This window comes from Equus quagga, chromosome 17, assembly GCF_021613505.1.
Source record: "Equus quagga isolate Etosha38 chromosome 17, UCLA_HA_Equagga_1.0, whole genome shotgun sequence".
Taxonomy (NCBI): domain Eukaryota; kingdom Metazoa; phylum Chordata; class Mammalia; order Perissodactyla; family Equidae; genus Equus; species Equus quagga.
Window position 1 is genome coordinate 34332847 of NC_060283.1, and position 20234 is coordinate 34353080.

Genomic DNA, 20234 nt, shown 5'->3' on the forward strand with positions numbered 1-20234 from the left:
ATAAGGAAAGTGATAAGAAAGGAATCATTATTTCCCCAGATGTGACGCTGTGGTGTAAATAGCGGATACCACACTGACGTCCTCCTCCAGCCCACTCCTGCACGCCGCCCGTCGTCCTGCTCGCATGGGAACCCACGAACACACCTAATAGTCTCCCAGGAAAAATACCTTAAAGAAAAGAAATCTACTTTTCTAAGACGTTTATATAGTAAATCCCGAAACCACATTTGGCTTTTTAAAGTTATTTTCTCTTCTCTGTTGGCAAGTACCCTCAAGAGACCCAGGCCGACCTTGAACATCCCACTTGAACACACACAGGGATTATACTGACATCCTTTCTATTCACTATGGTTTTTTTTCCAGCTTGATCCTCTCCCAGAAAAGGTTTTACAGCAGAGACCCAATGCTAACGCTGTCCGGTCCATGGAGAAGGTCATTGAAATCCACAGTAAGTCGCCGGCAGAGTGCTCAGCAGCGAAGCCCCCTGGGGGTATCAGAGGGAGGACAGGGAGGAGGATGGGTGGCAGGGAGGGGGACTGGCAAGAGGAGTGTGCAGGACTCCATGTCCCCACCCCGTGCCCCTCTCCATGTCCCTGCCACCGCCAGCCCAGGCCTGCGTGACAAGGCCTGGCGTCTACCTAGCATTGGACAAGCTGGTAGAGACTCACTTCATCCCCATTAATTTCCCCACCACCTGCTAGAACAGCATCGGCAGCTCCATTCTACAGGTCCAAAGAATTGAGGCTCAAGGAGTCTGTGACATCACTTGCTCCAGGTCCCCAGCTAGCAGGGGTGGGGCGCGCACACGAACCCATGTGCTAGAGTTTGGTCTCCTCCCAGGGACCAGAGAACCCGCTGCATCAGCCCACATGGCCCCTATTTCCTGCACTGCCCTCCAGTGGCAGGTCCTGGGGGCCCTGGGGGCTGGCCCACAGCCAGGTGACTCCTGCAGTCACACCTTGTCTCACGTGAACTGGCACCACCTCGTCCTCAGCACAGAGCTGTTTGTCTTAGGTCTGAGGATGACCCAAATTGTTGAGACTGTCATGGGTGGGTGCACACCAGGGGTCTGCCCTGTGGTTCCCTGGCCCATGCTGAGCTCCTGGCCTTGGAGCTGTTCCCACTGATCCCCAACGAGGGACCCCTGGTGGGAAGAAGTGCTGACGGCCCACTGGGCCTGCTCAACCCCCCTGCACTGTCCCTCATGCCCAGGTCCCCTAAGGTTACCCCTCAGCATCTCAGAGGGTCAGGGGAGGGGGAGACCCCTCAGCACGGGCGACAGTGTTCCTGCGCTCGCCTGCTCCTCACGGCCACCCCACAGTGAGGAAGGGGCCAGGCCCCAGGACCCCCACCCCACGCAAGGTGCTCGTGCCTGGGGAGGACTTGATTCCCCGGCGGTGCGGAAGCTTTTCCAAAGGGCCCTGGTCTTTGTGAGTTTGGAATCAGGACGCCCCTGGCTTCTGTGTCCCCAAAGAGAGGTGCTTTTAAAGCCACTCATGCAAGTCACGCTTGAGCCCCGTGGGCGCCCTGTCCCCGCGGAGCGCGTGACCGAGCCCTCCATGCAGGCCAGTACTGGCGCTCGCTGCGGCGGCCCTCCTCCACGGCGGGGCACTCGCTCGTCGAGGCCCAGAAGTGCGAGACCGAGGAAGCCGAGACCGTCACCGCCATGGCCTCGCTGTCCGTGGGCGTGAAGCCGGCCGAGAAGAGGTGAGCGCCTCTGCGCCGCCCCGGGGCCCCCAAAGCCACTGGCCTGCGGGGCACGTCTGTGAATGGTGACTCATTCCGCGGACGACCTGAAGCTTTGCGCTCGTGTCTGAAGCCTGTGGCTTCTCCGCGCGCTCAGCAGGGCCCCCCGGGAGGGGTGGAGGGCGGGGGTCCCCCGCGGCTCCAGCGCCGGGCCTGCACGGCCAACTCGGTCCCGTGCGAAAGTCCCTGGAAACCCTTGCAGAGCATCTGCTCCTGAGCTGGCGGGCGCCCCAGCGCTTCCCCGGGGCGGGCGGGGCCCAGGCTGGGGTGCGGCGGCCTGCCGCGGGAGGGTGCGCCCCGGCGCGGGACCCCGGGGGCCACCGGTAACGCGCTCGGTTCTCTCTCTCCCCGCCGCCCCGGGCGCCGCGCAGACCCGACGAGGAGCCCATGGAAGCGGAGCCGCCCCTGTAGCCCCCGACGCCACGGCTCTTGTCTGTTTGTCTCTGTCTTGAAGCTCCGCCGAGAAAAGCTCCTGCTCCTCCGCGTCCTGCCGCGGCGTTCTCGAGAGCACCAGGCACGGCGGGCGGCCCGGAGGCCCCTGCTGCGCGGACCCGGGGCTCCCGGCGGGCGGCCCTCCAGGACCCCGGACAGACGCCGGGCCGAGCGACACGCGGACACGCGCGGAGCCGGGCGCGCGGCTCCCACGGGGCGGCCGGAGGGAGGCGGCTGCGGCGGCTCGTGGCGGGGCTGCCCGATTTAGCTGACACGAGGAAAAGAAAACGAAAATCAAAGATCTAATAATACAAAACAAACTTGATTAAAACTGGTGCTTAAAGTTTAGTTATTACCCACGATTCCACAGTCTCCGTGTAAACCACTCATCTTGTAGGTCGTGTTTTTAAAGAGCAAGTTTCTACGGCTCCGGCCGCCTCCGACCCGGGAGCGGTGGGGGCAGAGCGCACGCGCGTTTAAGGAAGAAAAACTGGACAAAACAGAAATGCGAGCCTGCAGGGCTGGCTTTGGTTTCGCAAAGCCTTCGGAAGATGCGAGTTTGTGCCTTTTTTTTAATTGCTCTGATGGATTTTTGTGGCTGGGGTTTCTGAAGTCTGAGGAACAATGCCTTAAGAAAAAATAAACAGCAGGAATTGGTGGGACAGTGTCCTGTGGCTGGTGGGGCCTGACAGTGCCCTGCGAGGGGCAGGGGCTGCAGGGTGCTGGCCTGGCGCTCAGAGCGGGCGCAGGCCGCTGCCGGCTGCTCCAGGGGCTGCAGTCCTGCGGCCCTGCTTTTGCTTTATTGCTGTTGAAGAAAAATGGAGGTAGTTCCAAAAAAGTGGCAAATACTGTTGGGAGTTTTGAAGTCCAACAAATTTTAAATGAATCCAAAGTGTTCTTTTCTCGTCCATCCTATAACAATTGAGCATCTCCATTTGGTCGTGAAGCATGCCCTAGGCACACTTTCAGTGTTACGATCGGAATGCTTTTTATTAAAAGCAAGTAGCATGAAGTATTGCTTAAATTTTAGGTATAAATAAATATATATATGTATAATATATATTCCAATGTATTCCAAGCTAAGAAACTTGATTCTTATGAAATCTTGATAAAATATTTATAATGCATTTATAGAAAAAGTATATATATATAATAAATGCAGATTGTAAAGGTCCCTGGCGAATGACTGACTTGTGAATTAGATACCAAGGTGCTCATGGAAGGGATTTAGTCTGGCACTAGAGTATTTTTGAACTCCACATCAGACAGCGTTCAGATCACCAACACATTCGCCACTGGGCAGCTACCCTGAGAGTTTGTATTTCATTCTGATTATTTTCTAACAGAACTCCTTCTCGCTCCAAGCCTCCATGCACATATGTACCTAATGAGTTTTTATAGCAAAGAATATAAATTTGCTGTTGATTTTTGTATGAATTTTTCACGGAAAGATCCCGAATAAGCCTTGTTTTGTGAATTTTACATTTTTTCTCACCATTTAGCAGTTTTCTGAATGGTAATACTGTCTAAACCTTTTTTCCTTTCTAATTTCTTGCTTGTACATTTTTTTTAACTTTTAAAGGTTTTTTTTTATGATTTTCATTTTTGTTTCTTTTTGTACAGTGAGCAGTTTTCTGCAGCACACAGAACTGTGGCCGCAGAGCTTATTTTCAGAAAGTGAGCATCAAATGAGGAGAGGGGCCTGAGGTCTTTCGTGGTGGTACCAACCATGTGTCTTTCCTGGTTCTGTCATAGGAGCTGTATCCAGATGCGAAGGGGCTTTTGGCCCCTGCACAGCAGTAGCGTGATGGGGGGGGGGGGGGGGGGTGGGTTCCCCTCCATAGGGGATGTGGGGGGATCACGCATGGCAGTGAGCTGGGTAACTTGCCCAGACACCACGGGCCATCGGCAGTCCTAAAACTCATGTTTAAACTTCTCTGACCATGTGGTCAGGATAGAATTTTAGCTTCTGTTTTCCAAAGACCTTTTAAGCATGTCAGCAATGCATGGGGCCAGAGTGGGGCCTGGCCCCCATTCCTGGTTTTTCTGCTGCAGCCACATGGCCCAGGCCCCTGGCTGGAAGCAGCAGGCCCTGGATTTTAGAGGCTGCGGCTGCAGAGGCCCTCGCCGCCTGGCAAGCCTGCAGGGGCACACAGGTCCTGACCAGGGCAGCCAGTCTCGGCTCTTTTTCTCTTTGACGGTTACTGACCATCACTTTTTACTGGTAACTTATTTTCCAGCACTTGAAGCCACCAGTTTCATTCCAAAGTGTGTATCGAGCTCAGACTTGTGGGACGAAGTACAGGCCCAGCGTGCCCACAGGAGGGAACCCCAAGGCAGGTTTCTGAGATTGGTGACGTTTACAGGGTAGCTTCTGAAAGAGACACTGACACAGCTGGACTTTTGACCCAATATATCCAAATTCTTGGATTGGCTTGGTCACCAGGATGCTGTTGGTCAAATCCAGGGCAGCCGTTTGAGAGCAGGGCAGAAAGGGCTCAGGATGTGTTTGACCATCTCCTCCCTCCTGGCCACTCTGAAGCCCAACTTGACGGGAGCCGGTGTGTGGGAGCAGTTCCATCCACCCCCGGCGTGAGCAGGGCGTTGGCGGGGCCCAGCGGCTGGCTCTTCTGGCCTCCTCGGGCTCCTCGGCACAGTCCGTGGGGACCCCTTGCCCCTGCCCTCTCTTGACCAGCCGTGGCTCTTGGGGAGTAAGACATCATCTCACGTTTTTTACAGATGATGCGATAACGTGGACCTCTCGGTGGTCACGTTATCATTGTGGGCACTGACTTCCAACCCCATTCAGCAGAGATGGCTTCTACAGAGGGGCCCTGCCGGGGGAGCGTGTTTCGCTGTCAGCTCACTCCAGCTTCACAGACGTGCAGAGAGCGTGACCATGTAGCCTTTTCTTTCCTTTGAAGACACACTTGGCCCTCTGCACGGCCAGACGTCCAGGGCGGACGCTGGAGGGCCTGCCCCAGGCTCCTCACGCCTCCCCTCTTGGCTCCCTGGACCTCTAGCCTTTTCCTCTCTTTGCAAAGGCCTTGGGGCCCTGACCGGGGATCAGCAAGCGAGCACTTTATGTCCCTTTGCGGGAAGCCCCACGACGCTGCCGGGACTCGCGGTGTCGCCCCTGCCCTCTTGGCTTTCCAGCTGCGCCACGACGCGCCCGAGCCCCACCAGCAGGCGGCCGTCCCGGGGCCGCACCCGACCGGCCGGGACTGGCAGCCCCTCCGGTTCCCAAGGGCCTCTTTGTCGAAGTGTTTCAGTTTTTCTTTACTTCTTTTGAAAGTCTGTTTCCAGAGGAAGGACCGTTTTGTATTGGACACAAAAGTAGGTCTGATTTTTGCAGCTCTAGCAAAGGAGTTTATTGTTTTTAATTTTTGATCAGAACATTCCTTCTTCCTGGTCACAGCCATGTGCTCATTCCATTCTTCTTTTTGTAGACTTTTGGGCCCACGTGTTCTCTGGGCATTGATACATATATAAATATATAAATATAAATATATATGAATATATTTTTTTAGGTTTCCTACATCTGGAGGTTGCATGGACTGTAACGGCCGCATGTCTTTATATTGTATACAGATTTTGCACGCCAAACTCGGCAGCTTTGGGGAAGAAGAAAAATGCCTTTCTGTTCTCTCATGACATCTGCAGATACAAACGATGGAAATTTTTCTGTAAAACAAAACCTTGAAGGAGAGTTGGGGGGGAACGTTTGCGTCTTATTGAACTTATTCTTAAGAAACTGTACTTTTTATTGTAAGAAGAATAAAAAGGACTACTTAAACATTTGTCATATTAAGAAAAAAAGTTTATCTAGCACTTGCGACATACCAATAATAGAGTTTATTGTATTTATGTGGAAACAGTGTTTTCGGGAAACTGCGCAGAATTCACAGTGAACTGCCTGTCTCTCTTCAGTTGATTTGGAGGAATTTTTTTGTTTCGGTTCTTTTTATCTCCTTGCACGGGGCGAGGCGCACTGTGCCCACCGGCCCCCGTGACCGCTTATTCTGATGGAGAACCGGGTGGGCCCTGGGAAGCCCCTTTTCCATGTTGACTTTTTAATTACTTTTAGATGATGTATGGCTAAGATTTCACTTTAAACTAAGCAGTCGTGAACTGTGTGAGCACTGTGGTTTAAAATTATACTTTGCATCGAAAGGAAAGCATTTCTTCCTTGTGATGAAGCGGAGGCTGCTCCGAGCTCAGCTCCCTTTGTGTCTGACATGATTAAAAGTCTCCTGTCGAAAGAAAAGGAAAGCGGACAGTTTCTGTTTGTTTGCTTTTTTGATGTGTGTGCTCCATAACGGGGGCGCCATTTTCCAATGATGAGAAAGACAAACTATATCTATAATATATATATAAGGGGGGCTGACCCTGTTCACCCAAGAGCTTACTACCGACGTGTTCTCGAAAACACGGTTGGAACGACAGCACATCCCACCCAATGCCTGTCCGCGCCCGCGTGGGGCCGCGCGGGAGCCGCGACTGTGTCCTCTGTAATCTCATCGGTTCTCTCTGACCGTCTGGACCTTCCAAGGGTTCGCTCTTTTGCTCAGTGGGGTTGCAGATTTTGTTCTTGGTTTTCCCATTCTTGTTCTGTTCCATGTGGGTGGATTTTCGCCGACCGCGGTGTCCCCCTCCGACGGCCGACTCTGTTCAGTTCCCCAGGAGTCCAGTATTTTGTACCTCATCCTTCAACTGTTACTCTTGTGGTGTAAATAAAGACAGCATTAATTGCCCTCCTATCTCTGGTTTCTGCCTGTGTGCTCTCGTCCTTGTTGGCTCTCGTTGGTGGGGACCCTGTGGGGCTGTCCTGCCCGCATCCCGGGCTCCCGTGTTGAAGGATGGGGATCACTTGAACCCATGGGGGTGGCCCCTTGGACCCAGACCCATTCGCAGCCCTGTCACCCTTTGCCCATAGAAGCAGGTCCCATGGGAGTGTCTTCATTTTACATGCCCAATAATTCAAGTCCTTGAACTATTTTCTCCCCAAAATCCTGGGCTGCAAATGACCCTGGAGGTGAACAAGGCCAAAGAGAGGAGACCAGGGCAGGCTCGTCCACCTTCCCACAGCCGGGCACACATCTCCCCAAGGCCGGGAGACTGCAAATACCCAACCATGACCCGCCAACAACACACTGCCACCCCCAAGTGACCATTCTGCTTCCCCAGGGAAGGTCACACCCCTTCCCGGGCCCGCACATCTGGTGACTAACCAATTAGGGGGTGGAAGTAAAGGTCAACCACCTCGGCCCAACTCAGGGCAACTCAGGAGCCATTTTAGCTACTCCCAGTGGGGTTGTCAGCCTGCTTCACAGCCAGGCGTCTCCCTCTGCAGGGTCCTGGGTCTTTCCGATCCCTCTTACAGCTGTCGACCCCCAGGGCACTCCTTCAAAAGCATCGTGCTCACCAAACTCCACCTTAGGATGATTTCTGGGAACCGAACCTGCAATACCCAGGGGCCTCTGACCCCATTGCCTGGGCTCCAAAGTGAGGCGTGTGGAGCACAGCCATCCCAGCTGACCCCCAACACAAGCAGAGCCGCTCCAGTCAACTGGTGAGCAAGAGATGCCTGGAGGCAGAACCCTGAGGTGGGTATTCATTACACAGCATCCATGCAGCCACAGCTGACTCATAGGGGCTGTGAGGAGGTGAGAGGCTAGGATGTAACCAGAGCCTTTTCATGCTTAAGGTTGATGTTTATGAGGATATATTTATGAATTTACCAAAAACAAGAGGATCTAATTCCAACAGGAGTGCTCTTTTCTAAAACAGACCGAAAGGAAAAGCAAGCTTGAGAGAGGAGCCTGGCTCGAGGGCCAAGAGACCCCTGAAAGCAGCTTCTCTTCGCTGTCATTACACTGTGGGCTTTTGGTGACACATCTTTTGGGTCATTTTATCTGAAAGTCACTTTTTTGTATATTATAAAGTATTGATACTCTTTTACCTTTGAAATTATGAAATACTTCAACCACACAGAGAAGAAAAGAGAACAGACTTGTGTGCCCACCATTGAGATTGACAACATAGTCACAATTTTTTAAAGATTGCCACCTGAGCTAACATCTATTGCCAATCTTCTCTCTCTTTTTTTTTTTTCTTCTTCTCCCCAAAGCCTCCCCGCCCCACCTGGTACCTAGTTGTATATTCTAGTTGTAGGTCCTTCTGGTTGTACATATTCACATTTTGCCATAAACGTTGTAACAAATAAAACATGGCGGACACAGCTCAGCCCCGCTTTCCCTCCCCCTCCCCAGGAGTAAACACGGCCCTGGAATTCGGGGGTGGGCTCCTTGTGCATGTTTTTGCATTTTTGCTGCATAACTTTCTCTCTATAAACGTAAATCTTAGTGCTTTTGATACATGAGTTTGTGACGTGGTGTCATACTCAATGTCTTCGCTTCTTGCTTTTTTAACTCCGTGGTGTGTTGAGATCCACCCGTATCGATGCCCATATCTCTAGGTTATTCCTTAGAAGTACTGGGTAGTGTTTGTTGTATGATGACCCCACACTGATACGACCATCCCTCTTTTGATAGACACGTAAATTGTTACTGAGTTTTCTCGTCCACAAGTGACGCTGCACTGAGCGCCCTGTGTCTCTTCTTGGGCACAATGGGGGGCTCTCTCCACAGTGGAGTGGCGGGGTCCACCTGGTTTCATTCTGTTAGATGGTAACCATCACTCTCCAAAGTGAGGGTACCAATTTCCACTCCCGCCAGCACTGGTTGGATAAGAGTTCAGTTTCCCATAGTAGCATCCACCTTATTGTTACCACACTCTCATTTCAGCCAATCTTTTCAGCATGAATATGTATTTTTTGTTTTAATTTGCATGTTCATTAGTTAGAGAGTATTAGTTATCTACAGCTGTGTAACAAGTTACCCCAAAACTTAGCAGCTGCAAACGACAGGCACTTCTTGACTCTGGGTTGCCATGGGTGGGAGTCAGGGTGTGGTTTGGCGGGGTGCCTCTGACTCAAGATCTGTCTTTTTTTTTTTTTTTGAGGAAGATCAGCCCTGAGCTAACATCTGCCAATTCTCCTCTTTTTGCTGAGGAAGACTGGCCCTCAGCTAACATCCATGCCCATCTTCCTCTACTTTATACATGGGACACCTACCACAGCGTGGCTTGCCAAGCGGTGCCATGTCCGCACCTGGGATCCAAACCGGCGAACCTCGGGCCACTGAAGCAGAATGTGTGCCTTTAACCGCTGTGCCACCGGGCCAGCCCTTCAAGGTCTTTCTTAAGATTCCAGACAAGCTGTTGGACAGGGCTCATGGGGGAGGGACCCACTTCCAGGCACACTCCCATCACTGTTGGCAGGTCCCTGTCGCTCGCCATATGGGCCTCTCCACAGGGCTGCCTCACGACCTGGCATCCCCCAGAGCAAGTGACACAGCTTGAGAGAGGGCCCCCAAGACAGAGGCAAAGCCCTTTTATAACCTGATCTTGGAGGTGACGTGCCACCACTTCTGCCACATTCTTGTCACTTAGAAGTGAATCAAGAGGCCAGCCCACACTCAAGGATGGGAGGTTGCCAAGAGCATCAGCACCCAGAGGCAGAAATCTTCAGAGGCTGTCCTGGAGGCTGCCACCCCACACAGTGAAACTGATCATCTCATGAGCTTATTTACTTGGTTTATCAGCAAATCCTGTCAGCCTTTATGTCCCTAATTCACTCAATCAGCTGCCCCCGGCCCAGCGCCCCATCTCTTATCAGGCTCCCCGCAGCTCTTTCCCGCCTGGTCTCCCCACTCCTGCCCTTCCCCCCTCTGGTCTCCTCAACACAGGAGCCAGATGACCCTGCCGATGCTCTGTGCTTGAGCAGGACCCCTATGCCCCTATTTAAGGCCCCCGGGACTCTCCATCTCCCCGTGACCCTGCTTATCCTGTGGGCTTCTCTGTCTTGCATGCTAGATGTAGGCTTCCAGACCGTTTGGGTCACTCCTGTCTCACCAGAGGTCAGAACACAACAGACCCCCACAAACAGGTTGAATGAATGATTCCAGGATTCATTCTTCTTGGCCCGTTTACTGTTTGGTTATCAGAGTTGGGAAGCAGAGAGTTTTAAAATCTATTTTGGTGCGAATCCTAATCCATTATAAGTTTCAAATATCTTCTTCTACTCTTCAGATTCTCCCCACTCTCTTTTTTTAATGGAAAAAATCAACATAAAAGAAGCAGAAAGAATCGTGCTGAGCCCTCGCTTGTCCATCAATCTGCTCCGACAACTGCAAACACCCTCAAGTTGTTTAGTCTACACCCCACCACGCAACAGGATGATTCTGAAGCAAATCTCAGATGCTTCTCATCCACCTGTGAATATTTCAGCAGACACCCCTCAAAGACAAGGACCCCTTTCCTGAACACGACGCAAATACCGTGTCACGCTGTAAAAACAGACAGTTCCTTAATATCATCAGCTATCCAGCCAATGTCGAGATTTCCCCAATTGTCTCGCTGTTTGTTTTTGTTTTCTTGTGTGTTTTTCACAGTTGCTTTGTTTCCGTCAGGATTCAAACGATGCATCTGACGGACGAGTCCCAGCTTCTCCTAACCTCTGGCTCTCCTCCCTCTAGTTTCCCCCACAATGTACCTGGGGAAGGAACCAGTTTAGGGGCTCCCGAGTCCCTGGGCCGGCTCCTCCTGCACGTGTAGAGGAGGGGGTGGGTCCATCCAGACCTCGGGCAGATTGGGGCTCAGGCCCTGGGCAAGCGCCCCTCAGAGGCCGGCGGGCTCCTCGTCACGCGCCCACGGGACTATGACTTATTTCATTGGAGAGTTGAAGATGTGGGAGCTTTCTCACCGTGATCCCTTCTACGCACATTAGATATTTAAATGTATTTAAATCAGCAATAGGTAAGCAATTATCACCAAGCTTCTGGACTCAACATTTTCTTTTAGAAAAAAGTAAACGCTGAAAGATCACAATTATAAGTCAAAAAGGCTTCCCATTCAGTGTCTCATTGATACTAAATCTTTAAACCAAGAATTAAAGGGCGGTGACATTATTCGGTTTAAATAACTATGTAAAACTTGAATTTTAATTTTCAAATGCACTTAATATTCCTACTCCAAGCAAACTCTTTGGCAGATTAAACTCTTTTGTGGTTTAAATTTAAAAGTAACAACGTATTTTATTTCTCTGATGGTAGTGCAAGTTCCAATTTGGAAAACTAGTATAAAAGTGTCACATTTTAATTCATGCAAGTATTGGGATCTATGCGCAAAAACTAAAATGGGGACAACGTTCTTGGTTTCTTATGCTGCTTCAAAGTCCTTGATCTGGTGATATTTGAGTGTAGGAAAACGTAAACTTGGGTTTGCAGCTAAATTGTGTTATACTTTAAATACTTAGTGTCTTTTAAATCTGATTCTTGTGAAACGCAAACAATATTGCGAACTAGGAGGCCCCAGAAAGCTGTTCTAATTTGGATGCAGTTGTGGGTGTTGTATTTGCCGGACACATTCTTAACATCAACATGAGCTCAGTCTCTCCTGGAAGCCGACTCGAATCCCTAATGGTCGTCGGGGCTTCAGGCTCATACGGTGTGAAGTTTGTACAAAGGCCCCTTGAGATGCAATGACTGCCAGCAATCGAGGGTTAAACACACGACAACGTGACGTAGGATGACAAAGCCAAGATCTGCCTGATCACACGCGATTTCAGGTCGAGATTTCAATGAATGGTGGATGCAGGTACTTGAAAGGAAGGGATGGGATTCAAAGGGTTGGAAAAAAGGAAATGAAAGGCTCCAGGTGGAGCCCGCCCTGGCATGGAGGCGGTGGGCTCCTGGAGGGAGCAGCCCCACCCCAGAAGGAGGAGGGTGGGGTGGGGGCTGGGGAGGACCCGAGCAGGGTGGGTTCAAGTCGGACCCGCAGGCTGCGCCCACCCAGCTCTGATGGAGAAGGGTGGAGGGCACACACCTTCCTGTCCTCCCTCCTGTCTCTCCCTCCTCCCTTCCTCCCTTCCACCCTCCCTCCATTCTCTCCTCCTCCTTCCTTCCCTCTTTCCCTTTCTTGAGCTGCACCTCTCATCCCTTCTCTGCCCCACTCTCCCCTCCCCCCCTGCACCCCTGTGAGGGGGCAGCAGCTCCCCCCAGAAGAAGAGCTGGGCAGTGACAACGAGAAGACCAGAAACCCTTAAATAAACTGAGACTCTGATAGAAAGATGCCAGCTTCACCTGCCTTTATGGAGGGACTCAGTAAATGGCACCCAAGTTCAAATGGCTTGGAGGGGGCGGAGTTGTTGGTCTTACAGAGTTCATGGACAAGAACAGCCATCAAAACTGCAAGAAGAGCGAGGGGGTGGCGGAGCCTGTGAGGGTCCTCACACGCGTTATAAGACAGGTGAGCTCAGGCTCAGCCTGGGACAGAAACACAACTACTTCTAATGAATTTAAAATAAAAAGCTCAGTGAATGCATCGGGCTGGAGTTACTAGTTACCCTGTCTGGAAAAGACCGCTGTTGATATTTTCCACCAAATGTCAAAATAAATCTGGCTGGGTGGAATATAGGCCATGGAGCCATCAACGCGTTTTGAGAGAAGGTCCAGGTGTGTGGTCTTCATCTCTCCAGTGCGGGCAGGACTAAGCGCATTTACAAGTCACAGAAGCGATGTGGTCGTTGAAGTGGGATGCTAGAAGGAAGCCGAAGCGTGTGATGCTGGAGGCGTGGAACGTGCTGCAGGCTTATCCCCCGGCGTGTGCGGGAGCCGGCCGGGATGTGGACGCGGGAGCGCGGCCAGGAACACGGGCTTCCGTACACTGCTCTCCTCCAGGGCGTGCTTGAACTTTCCCATAATGAAAAGCTAGAAAGAAGCAATAGGAACGAAAAACCACAAAGGAAGAACATTGATAAATGTGACTAAAGAAAATACAAAAACTTCCAATCTAGCCACACTGAACCTACCAAACAAACCTAGGAGCCAGTGCAACAAAGTGCGTGATTTTTTAAATTTGTATGAGCTTTGCAGACATTGTAAATGTTGAGTCTTTGTTGCATTGGCTCCTAGAAATCACCAGCAGACAAGTCACAGAAGATGAGATACAATTGTTCAGTGAACACACAGAAAGCTGGTAAACGTTGTGAGGGATCTAAAAAGTCACCAAAGGAGAAACACTACTTGGGGGCCGTATGGATTGAACTGACTTGATCTGTTCAGCGCTGGGAGGGCGTGTGGACAGAGCCCATCGTTGGCGGGAAGGTGGCTGCCAGAGACAGACGCGAGAATGTTTATTAAGACCCTTACAAATGGCTGTGCCTCGACCTGGTAGCTTCACTCCTGGGAATCCGTCCCAAGGACATAAATCTACTTACAGACACATTTTCTGCACAGAGATGCTCATTTCAGCATTATTTAAGGAAAAGTCAGAAACACCTGGAAATATTTAACAGTGGGGAGCGGGGTGGGCTGCCCATCACTGGCCCGCTGCTGGCTGGATGCGCTGGAGTGGACAGTGGACGGAGCGTCGTACACAACATCAACATAACAAAAACAGAAGCTGGGCCTTCGAAGAATGCATGGAAGAGGAGAGGGGAGGGGCGCCGTCATGTAATGCACTGTGGATGGACATCATTTCCTTTTTTGATAGAGGGGAGTGTATCTTGCTCTGAATAATGCATCATATTTACATTAGTGAAGATTACTTTGTTGTTGTTGTTGTTGTTGTTAAGGAAGACTGACCCTGAGCTGACATCTGTGCCAATCTCCCTCTATTTTATATGTGGGATGCTGCCACAGCATGGCTGCCAATGAGTGGTGTAGGTATGCACCTGGGATCCAAACCCAAGAACCCAGGCAGCTGAAGCAGAGCGTGCAATCTTAACTACTACACCACGGGGCTGGCCCCGTGAAGATTACTTTAAAGTCATTTTTCCAGCCTCTGCCCCACAGAACAGTTTCCACAAGGAATTTAGTAGCTGTTCCGAAGAAAAATGTAGAATGCTGGGAAAAATATTTTCTAGCACAGTCGCCTGAGTTCCGACCCCCAAGCCCAGAAGGGATCCACGTTCCAGTCTCCTGGGGGCAGAGGTCGCACGGAGGGGCCCACCACAAGTCACCTTTTCCTGGTGGGAGACCTCCACCCAGAGAAGGCAGCTGCCGGGGAGCCCTTCAGCTTCCCAGCCCTTCTGTCCTCGCAGGGCACCCAGCAGAAGGTTTGGGGTGATGCGGCCTGAGCCGTCCTCCAGGACTGCTGCAGGGACCCCTGAGAGAAGGTCTAGGCACCCACGGGGCCCTGTCCTGGCTGTAAACGGCTATTATCAGTGCTGTTACTGTCCCACAATATTTCCTTTGTTCTCCAACGTCATTATTTCTAAGATGCTCAGCCTAGTTCAGAGTTAAAAGCAGCTCCTGGCAGCAGGGGCACAGTGGGCGCTGCGATGCACCTCCCAGAGCCCCCGCAGAACTGAAGGGCTCGCTGCCCACTCCCCGGCTGCCCACCCTGCCGGAGGTGGCAGCCCTCAGCCCTGAGCCCTCTGCCCTGAGCCTGTGCCAGTAACTACTGATGTGGGATTAGGGGAGCCCAGCCCGCCCTGCGATGAGGTCAGGGCAGAGGGCAGGCCCTGCAGCAGAGCCCAGGTGGCTGAGGCCTTTGTTGCGACCTGGTGGCAGCTTGGCATCTCCCTCTGCCCGGGCCTGCCGGCTCACTTCCTGTGCACAGGCTGAGCCCACGAGCACCTCCCGACAAGCCCAGACAGTCAGCTCTGCTTCCTGGGGACCCAAGTGGCCACTGCCATATGTTACGGTGCCATCGTTTATGAGATACACTTTAAGAAGGTGGGAATGTGACAAAGGGACGTTGGGAACAAGCGAGCAGAAGGACGCCCTCTCAGGCTGCAAGGGCAGAGACTCCGGCCCTCCCCGCCTCTGCTTGTCCTCCTGCTTCTCCATGGAGCACTGTCCTGCCGCCCGGGCCATAGGAGCCCCCCAAGCTGCGGGCTTTGTTCAAGTGCCCACTGCCCCAAAAAACTCCTGCCTTGGAGTTTCTGCTTCAGGGGAACCTGCCAGGGGTCTGTCAGTCTGTCCCTGAGCCCGCTGAGGTACAGAACACCTGCTTTCACAGGCGTGAGCCCCGCAAAAACCTCAGGCACCAGGGTCGAACTGACCACCAGAGTGGGAGACTTGCTCCATCTGGCTGGCAGGGCTCCCTGAACCCACGGCACGGCACAGGTCTCGCCTCCGGGCCTTTGCCCCTGCTGTGCCTCCGCCTGGAGTACCCTTGCTCCACGTCCTCCTGCTGACCCAGGGGAAGTGGAGCATCCTCTGTGAAGCCCTCCTTCCCCCCTCCTCCAGATGCTCTCCAGAGACACAGAGAGGTGGCTGGGGAGGGCTGGGCGGTCCCCTAGAGTCTCGGAGGGGCCTTTGCTTCCTTCGGACAGTGACCTCAGGCCAAGTCCTGCCAGCCGATTTCCCCTGGAGACCCCCCCTCAGACCCTCTGGGGAGCAGACCGGCTTCAGCAGGCTCATGTCGTTGGTCAGCAGAGAGATGAGTCCTGGGCCCCAGAGGGCTCTGCTTCCCCAGCCGGCCAGCTGCTCAAGGTGCCTGGAGCAGCCAGGGAGGGACCAGGACAGTCAGTGACAGGTTGATTAGGGCCTGAGGCAGGCAGGACCTTGACTTGGCTGCGGCTCCTCCCCCGACTGAGCTGGGTAGGGGGAGGCACTGCTCGCATTTGCCTGGAGACCCTCCTTCCTGACAGCTGGCCCCTTCTGGCTGAGACAGGCAGTAGTGGGGTGAGTGGTGGCCCCCAAAAGACATATTCATGTCCTAAACGCTGGTACCTGTGCATGTGACCTTATTTGGAAAAAGGTCCTTTGCAGATGTAATTGAGTTAGGGATCTCGAGATTGGATCATCCTGGATTGTCCAGATGGGCCCTAAATCCATTGACAGGGGTCCTTGTAAGAGACAGAAGAGGAGAGACATGAGGAGAAGAAAAGTGGCCTCGTGAAGACAGAGGCAGAGGCTGGAGGGATGCGGCCACAAACCAAGGGGCGCCTGGAGCCCCAGAAGCTGGAAGAGGCAAGAAGGATGCTCCCCCAGAGCCTTCAGAGGGAGTGTGGCCCTGCGACACCTTGATTTGGGACTTCTGCTTTACGAACCGTGAGAGAGCACATCTCTGTTCTTTGACGCCCACGAGTTCTGGTACTTTGTTACTGTGGCCCCGGGAAACCCATTCAGAGGCCCTCCCCAGTGGGCCTGGGTGACATTCAGCTCAGCCTGGGTTAACGTCTGAGGGTCATCGTATGCCTAGAGGTGACCCACTACCTCAGGGGTTCTTAACCTGGGCCTCGGGGGTGTCTGTGGGGGCTTCAGGGCTCTGGGACCCCCTTGACATTGCATACAACGTTCTCGGGGGGCAGGACACGGGGCCTTCATCAGCTCCCGCATCTCAGACTGATTCTACAGTCCTCTCTCCCAGTCCTCGGTGGCCCCAGCCCCTGCAGTGCCCACAGGCAGGGCGACTGCCATCGTCTGCCCCCTGCAGAGCTCCTGGGCACAGGGACAAGGTCTTATTTTTCCATCCCCAGGTCCAAGCAGGATGTGGCAGGTGGCAGGTGCTCACGGAGTGTTTGGGGTGCTGCCACGGTCAGGGCCAGGCTGCACCGGACAGCACAGAAGACAAGGGTCACGTCTCAGGCAGACCCCACCCGGGGTCTCTGCCCCATGTCATCGTGGGACCCTCTGCCCCATGTCATCCTGCGTGGTCAGGACAGCCTCCTGACAGCGGCCCGCATGGCCTGGCTGGACTGATGTGATGGTCAGAGCAGGCTGGACTCTCCCTCGGGCCTCGGAGCATCTGGATATGGCCGCAGTTCTAGGCAGCACCACCAGGTGGCGCTGAAATCGCACCGGCCTCCCCGGGTGGGTCCCAGCGGGTGGTGGGCTCCGGCCCAGCCCCACTCTCCCTCAGTCCCCAGCCCTGACTCACCTTCTAAGTTGATGGAGGGACAGTGGTGCAGCTTGCAAAAGTCAGACATCTCAAACAACTCCCCAATACCCCACAGAAAAGCGAACTTAAGAAGTGAGACTCCTCATGCTGGGAAACCCTAGGGCCCTTTGGTGCAGTTCTGTCTCCTGCTCTGCTGGAGGACCCCAGGTGGAGCCCACTGCCCCAGGGAGCAGCTGTTGATGTCTGACAGTGAGGACCCCTGTGGGGGGGTCTGCCAAATGCTGAGCTGAAGGTGGCCCCCTGTACCCAGCGATGGCCCTGCTCCTCCTGGCCCCACAGCTTGGCTCCTCTCTCTCTTTCCATTAGCTCAATATGGATTTGCTGCTGGGTGCTGGCCTCAGGCCAGGCACCATCTGGGTGGACAGAGTGAGGTCCAGGGAAGGGCTCACGTTCTGGTGGGGACAGGAAGACAGACACACAATACAACAAAAAAGTAACTTGTCTTGTGTGCTGGAAGGCAGAGGCACTAGGAATGAGAGTAAGTGGTGCAGAGTCGAGGGACCCACAGAATGTGGAGATCCAGGGACCACAGGGACAGCAGGGAGAAAGGAGGGCTCCGTGGGCCAGTGCCCAGGCTGGTCAGAGAGGAAGAGGACTCAGGAGGACTGTGGCAGGAAGGCCGGTGAGGTCCACGTGGAGTGTGAGCCCTGTGACCACATCCCCCAAGGGCTGCATCCTGGAAGATGGACACCCAGTGCCTCGATTCCTCTGACAACGTGGTCCTTGCATGCCCGCATGCCCGGCATTCTACCGACCCAGGTGGGCTGCACTCCATCGGAACCCTGTGTTTCTGTGATTTCAACATGAGGATTACAACGAGAGCTGCTGTTTACTGGGGGTTTGTGATGTTCCAGGAACTAAACTCCATGCTTAGGTATTTGACTTGATTCAAACGGACAACAGCCTTGAGAAGGAGCCGCTACTCTTTACAGAAGAATAAACTGGGGCTCCAAGAGGCTAAGAAACTTTGAGCTTCCATGACTGTTTTTCAGTAGCAGAGCCACCTCTGGTCCCAGAGCCACCTCCTGCCTCGAAGCCGAGATGTTGACTGCACCACACGGCCTCCAGCAATAATACCATTTGAATATTTGCACCTTATTTTCAGCTCCTTTTGAACTAGAAGACTTTAAAAATACTCAAGGCTTTTTCACTGGACTGTTACTAAGTCTTGAATGTCAAAGACTAGCCTCATAGGACTTCCCATCACTGCTGCCTCCCGAGTTTCCTTCTTCGTCTCCTGGTTCTCTTGTCTAAACCCCCTGGAGTGAGTTGAAAGGTGGCCAACAAGAAGATGTGTCCATGTGCTGTTCCCTGGAACCTAAATGTGACAGTGTTTGGAAAAGGGGTCTTTGTAGACGGAACCAAGTTGAGGATCTCAAGACGAGATCATCCTGGATTAACTGGATGGGCCCTAAACCCAATGACAGGTGTCCTTCTGGGAGACACACAGAGGAGACACAAGGAGAGAAGAGAGGAGAAAGTCACGTGGAGACGGAGGGAGACTGGAATGAGGCAGCCACAAGCCAAGGGGCGCCTGGAGCCCCCAGAAGCTGGAAGAGGCAGGAAGGATCCCCCCAGAGCCTGGAGACAGAGTGGTCCTGCTGTCACTTCAGTGTAGGGCGTCTGGCCTCCAGCAGTGTGAGAGAATAAATTCCTGTTGTCGTAAGCCACTAAGTCTGTGGTAATTTGCTGTTGGTGACCCCAGGAAACCAAGACACCCCTCCTTGTGGCTGCTAGGAAACTGAGCTCCCCAGGGGCTGTTCTCCTGCCTGGGTCCCCATTGGTCGGTGGAGGGAAACCCGGTTATTCTAAGCCCCCTGCTCTGCTGGGATCTCGACTGTTAAGGGCAGGCTCTGCTCCTCATCGCGAGAGTTCAGCTTCCTAGATACAGGTCTCCGTTCCAGCCTGGCAGCATCTTTTGGAATCTAAATCCATTTTCCAACTATTGCTGTCTCTGCTACATGGACATTTAGTAAACAAATCTTTGAATGTCTTCATTCATGGTTTTGATTAAAAAAAACAAAAAAGACCAGGATGGGCAAGGACAAACGTTGAGGTCAACCTCACAGATGACCTTCAGGCTGCCGCTCTGGTGACCAGACTTTTAAGGAGGTTGACTTCCTGGAAGTCAGTGGCCAAGGCTGCTGGCTGCCCATTTTAACATCATCCTTGCTCCTCCTCAGTAGCAGAACCTTGATCGTAGGCAGGGCTGCACGCACCCAGGAAAAGGATTGCATTTCCCATCGTCCCCTCCACTTAGCTGTGGCCGCGTGACCACGCTCTGCCGATGGTGTGGAAGCAAAAGTGAATGTGGGAGTTTCCAGATAATTCTTCGCAAGGGAGGTGCAGCAACCCACAGGCTCAGAGAAACCACTTCAGGCGTTAGAAGCAGAAGGGGATTTAGCATCGGCAGTAAGGATTTAGAACTCGCTGAGGGCTGAAGGAGTGAGCGACACGGCTCCACTTGCACACTCGGTTTAGATGTCTCATCACCGAAGCTGAGACTAAGACCAGGAACCCACACTGTCACTAACACCACTGCCCTTGCCACATGCACCTGCCGCACCCACAAAACTGGTGTCCAGACGCTGGGGTGTGGACTCGCCACCAGGACATGCGCACTTGCCAAGCTCGCAGCAGATCATCTTCTGCCTTCTAAATCTCGCCTGAGTCCTAACAATTGGGCTGAACCTAAATTGCATCCAGAATAGCAGCTGCAAGGGACGCTGGGAAGTGCGGTTTTCCAGGGCATGGTGTGAGTAGATGAGAAATGAAGTTTGGCCTTGTCGTGCAATAGAGGCTGAGTTCTCTGGGAGGGTGATTCAGCCAAAGAGAGGAAGAGGGGAGGACCCAGATCCACAGTGGGAAAGCCTGGGTGTGAGTGCTGTGGGATGGGACAGAGCAGAGGGGATGGGTCAGGCTTGGGGCAGACATGGGCAGGGCAGGGAAAGCCACCTTCAGCATCCTGGGAATCAGAGAGCTTCTTGGAACGTGACCACAGGCCTCACCCCCATTCACAGCCCGAGGATGGAAGTCGATGGGACTGCGAGAGACTTCCACAGGTCCAGCTGTGGGGCAGGGCA

The 20234-nt window shown here is 53.1% G+C and overlaps 1 protein-coding gene across 12 annotated transcripts in view; it reads left to right on the forward strand.

Annotated features, from left to right (window-relative positions):
- HDAC4 (histone deacetylase 4) overlaps window positions 1-6931 on the forward strand; it is a 291136-nt gene extending 284205 nt beyond the window's left edge. For all 12 annotated transcript variants that reach the window (XM_046642744.1, XM_046642745.1, XM_046642734.1 and 9 more), the window contains 3 exons: window positions 364-448; window positions 1566-1707; window positions 2118-6931. In XM_046642744.1, coding sequence (XP_046498700.1) covers window positions 364-448; window positions 1566-1707; window positions 2118-2157 — 267 coding nt within the window. In that variant the 3' untranslated portion in view covers window positions 2158-6931. The remainder of the gene's footprint in view (window positions 1-363; window positions 449-1565; window positions 1708-2117) is intronic.
- The last annotated feature ends 13303 nt before the right edge of the window (window positions 6932-20234 follow it).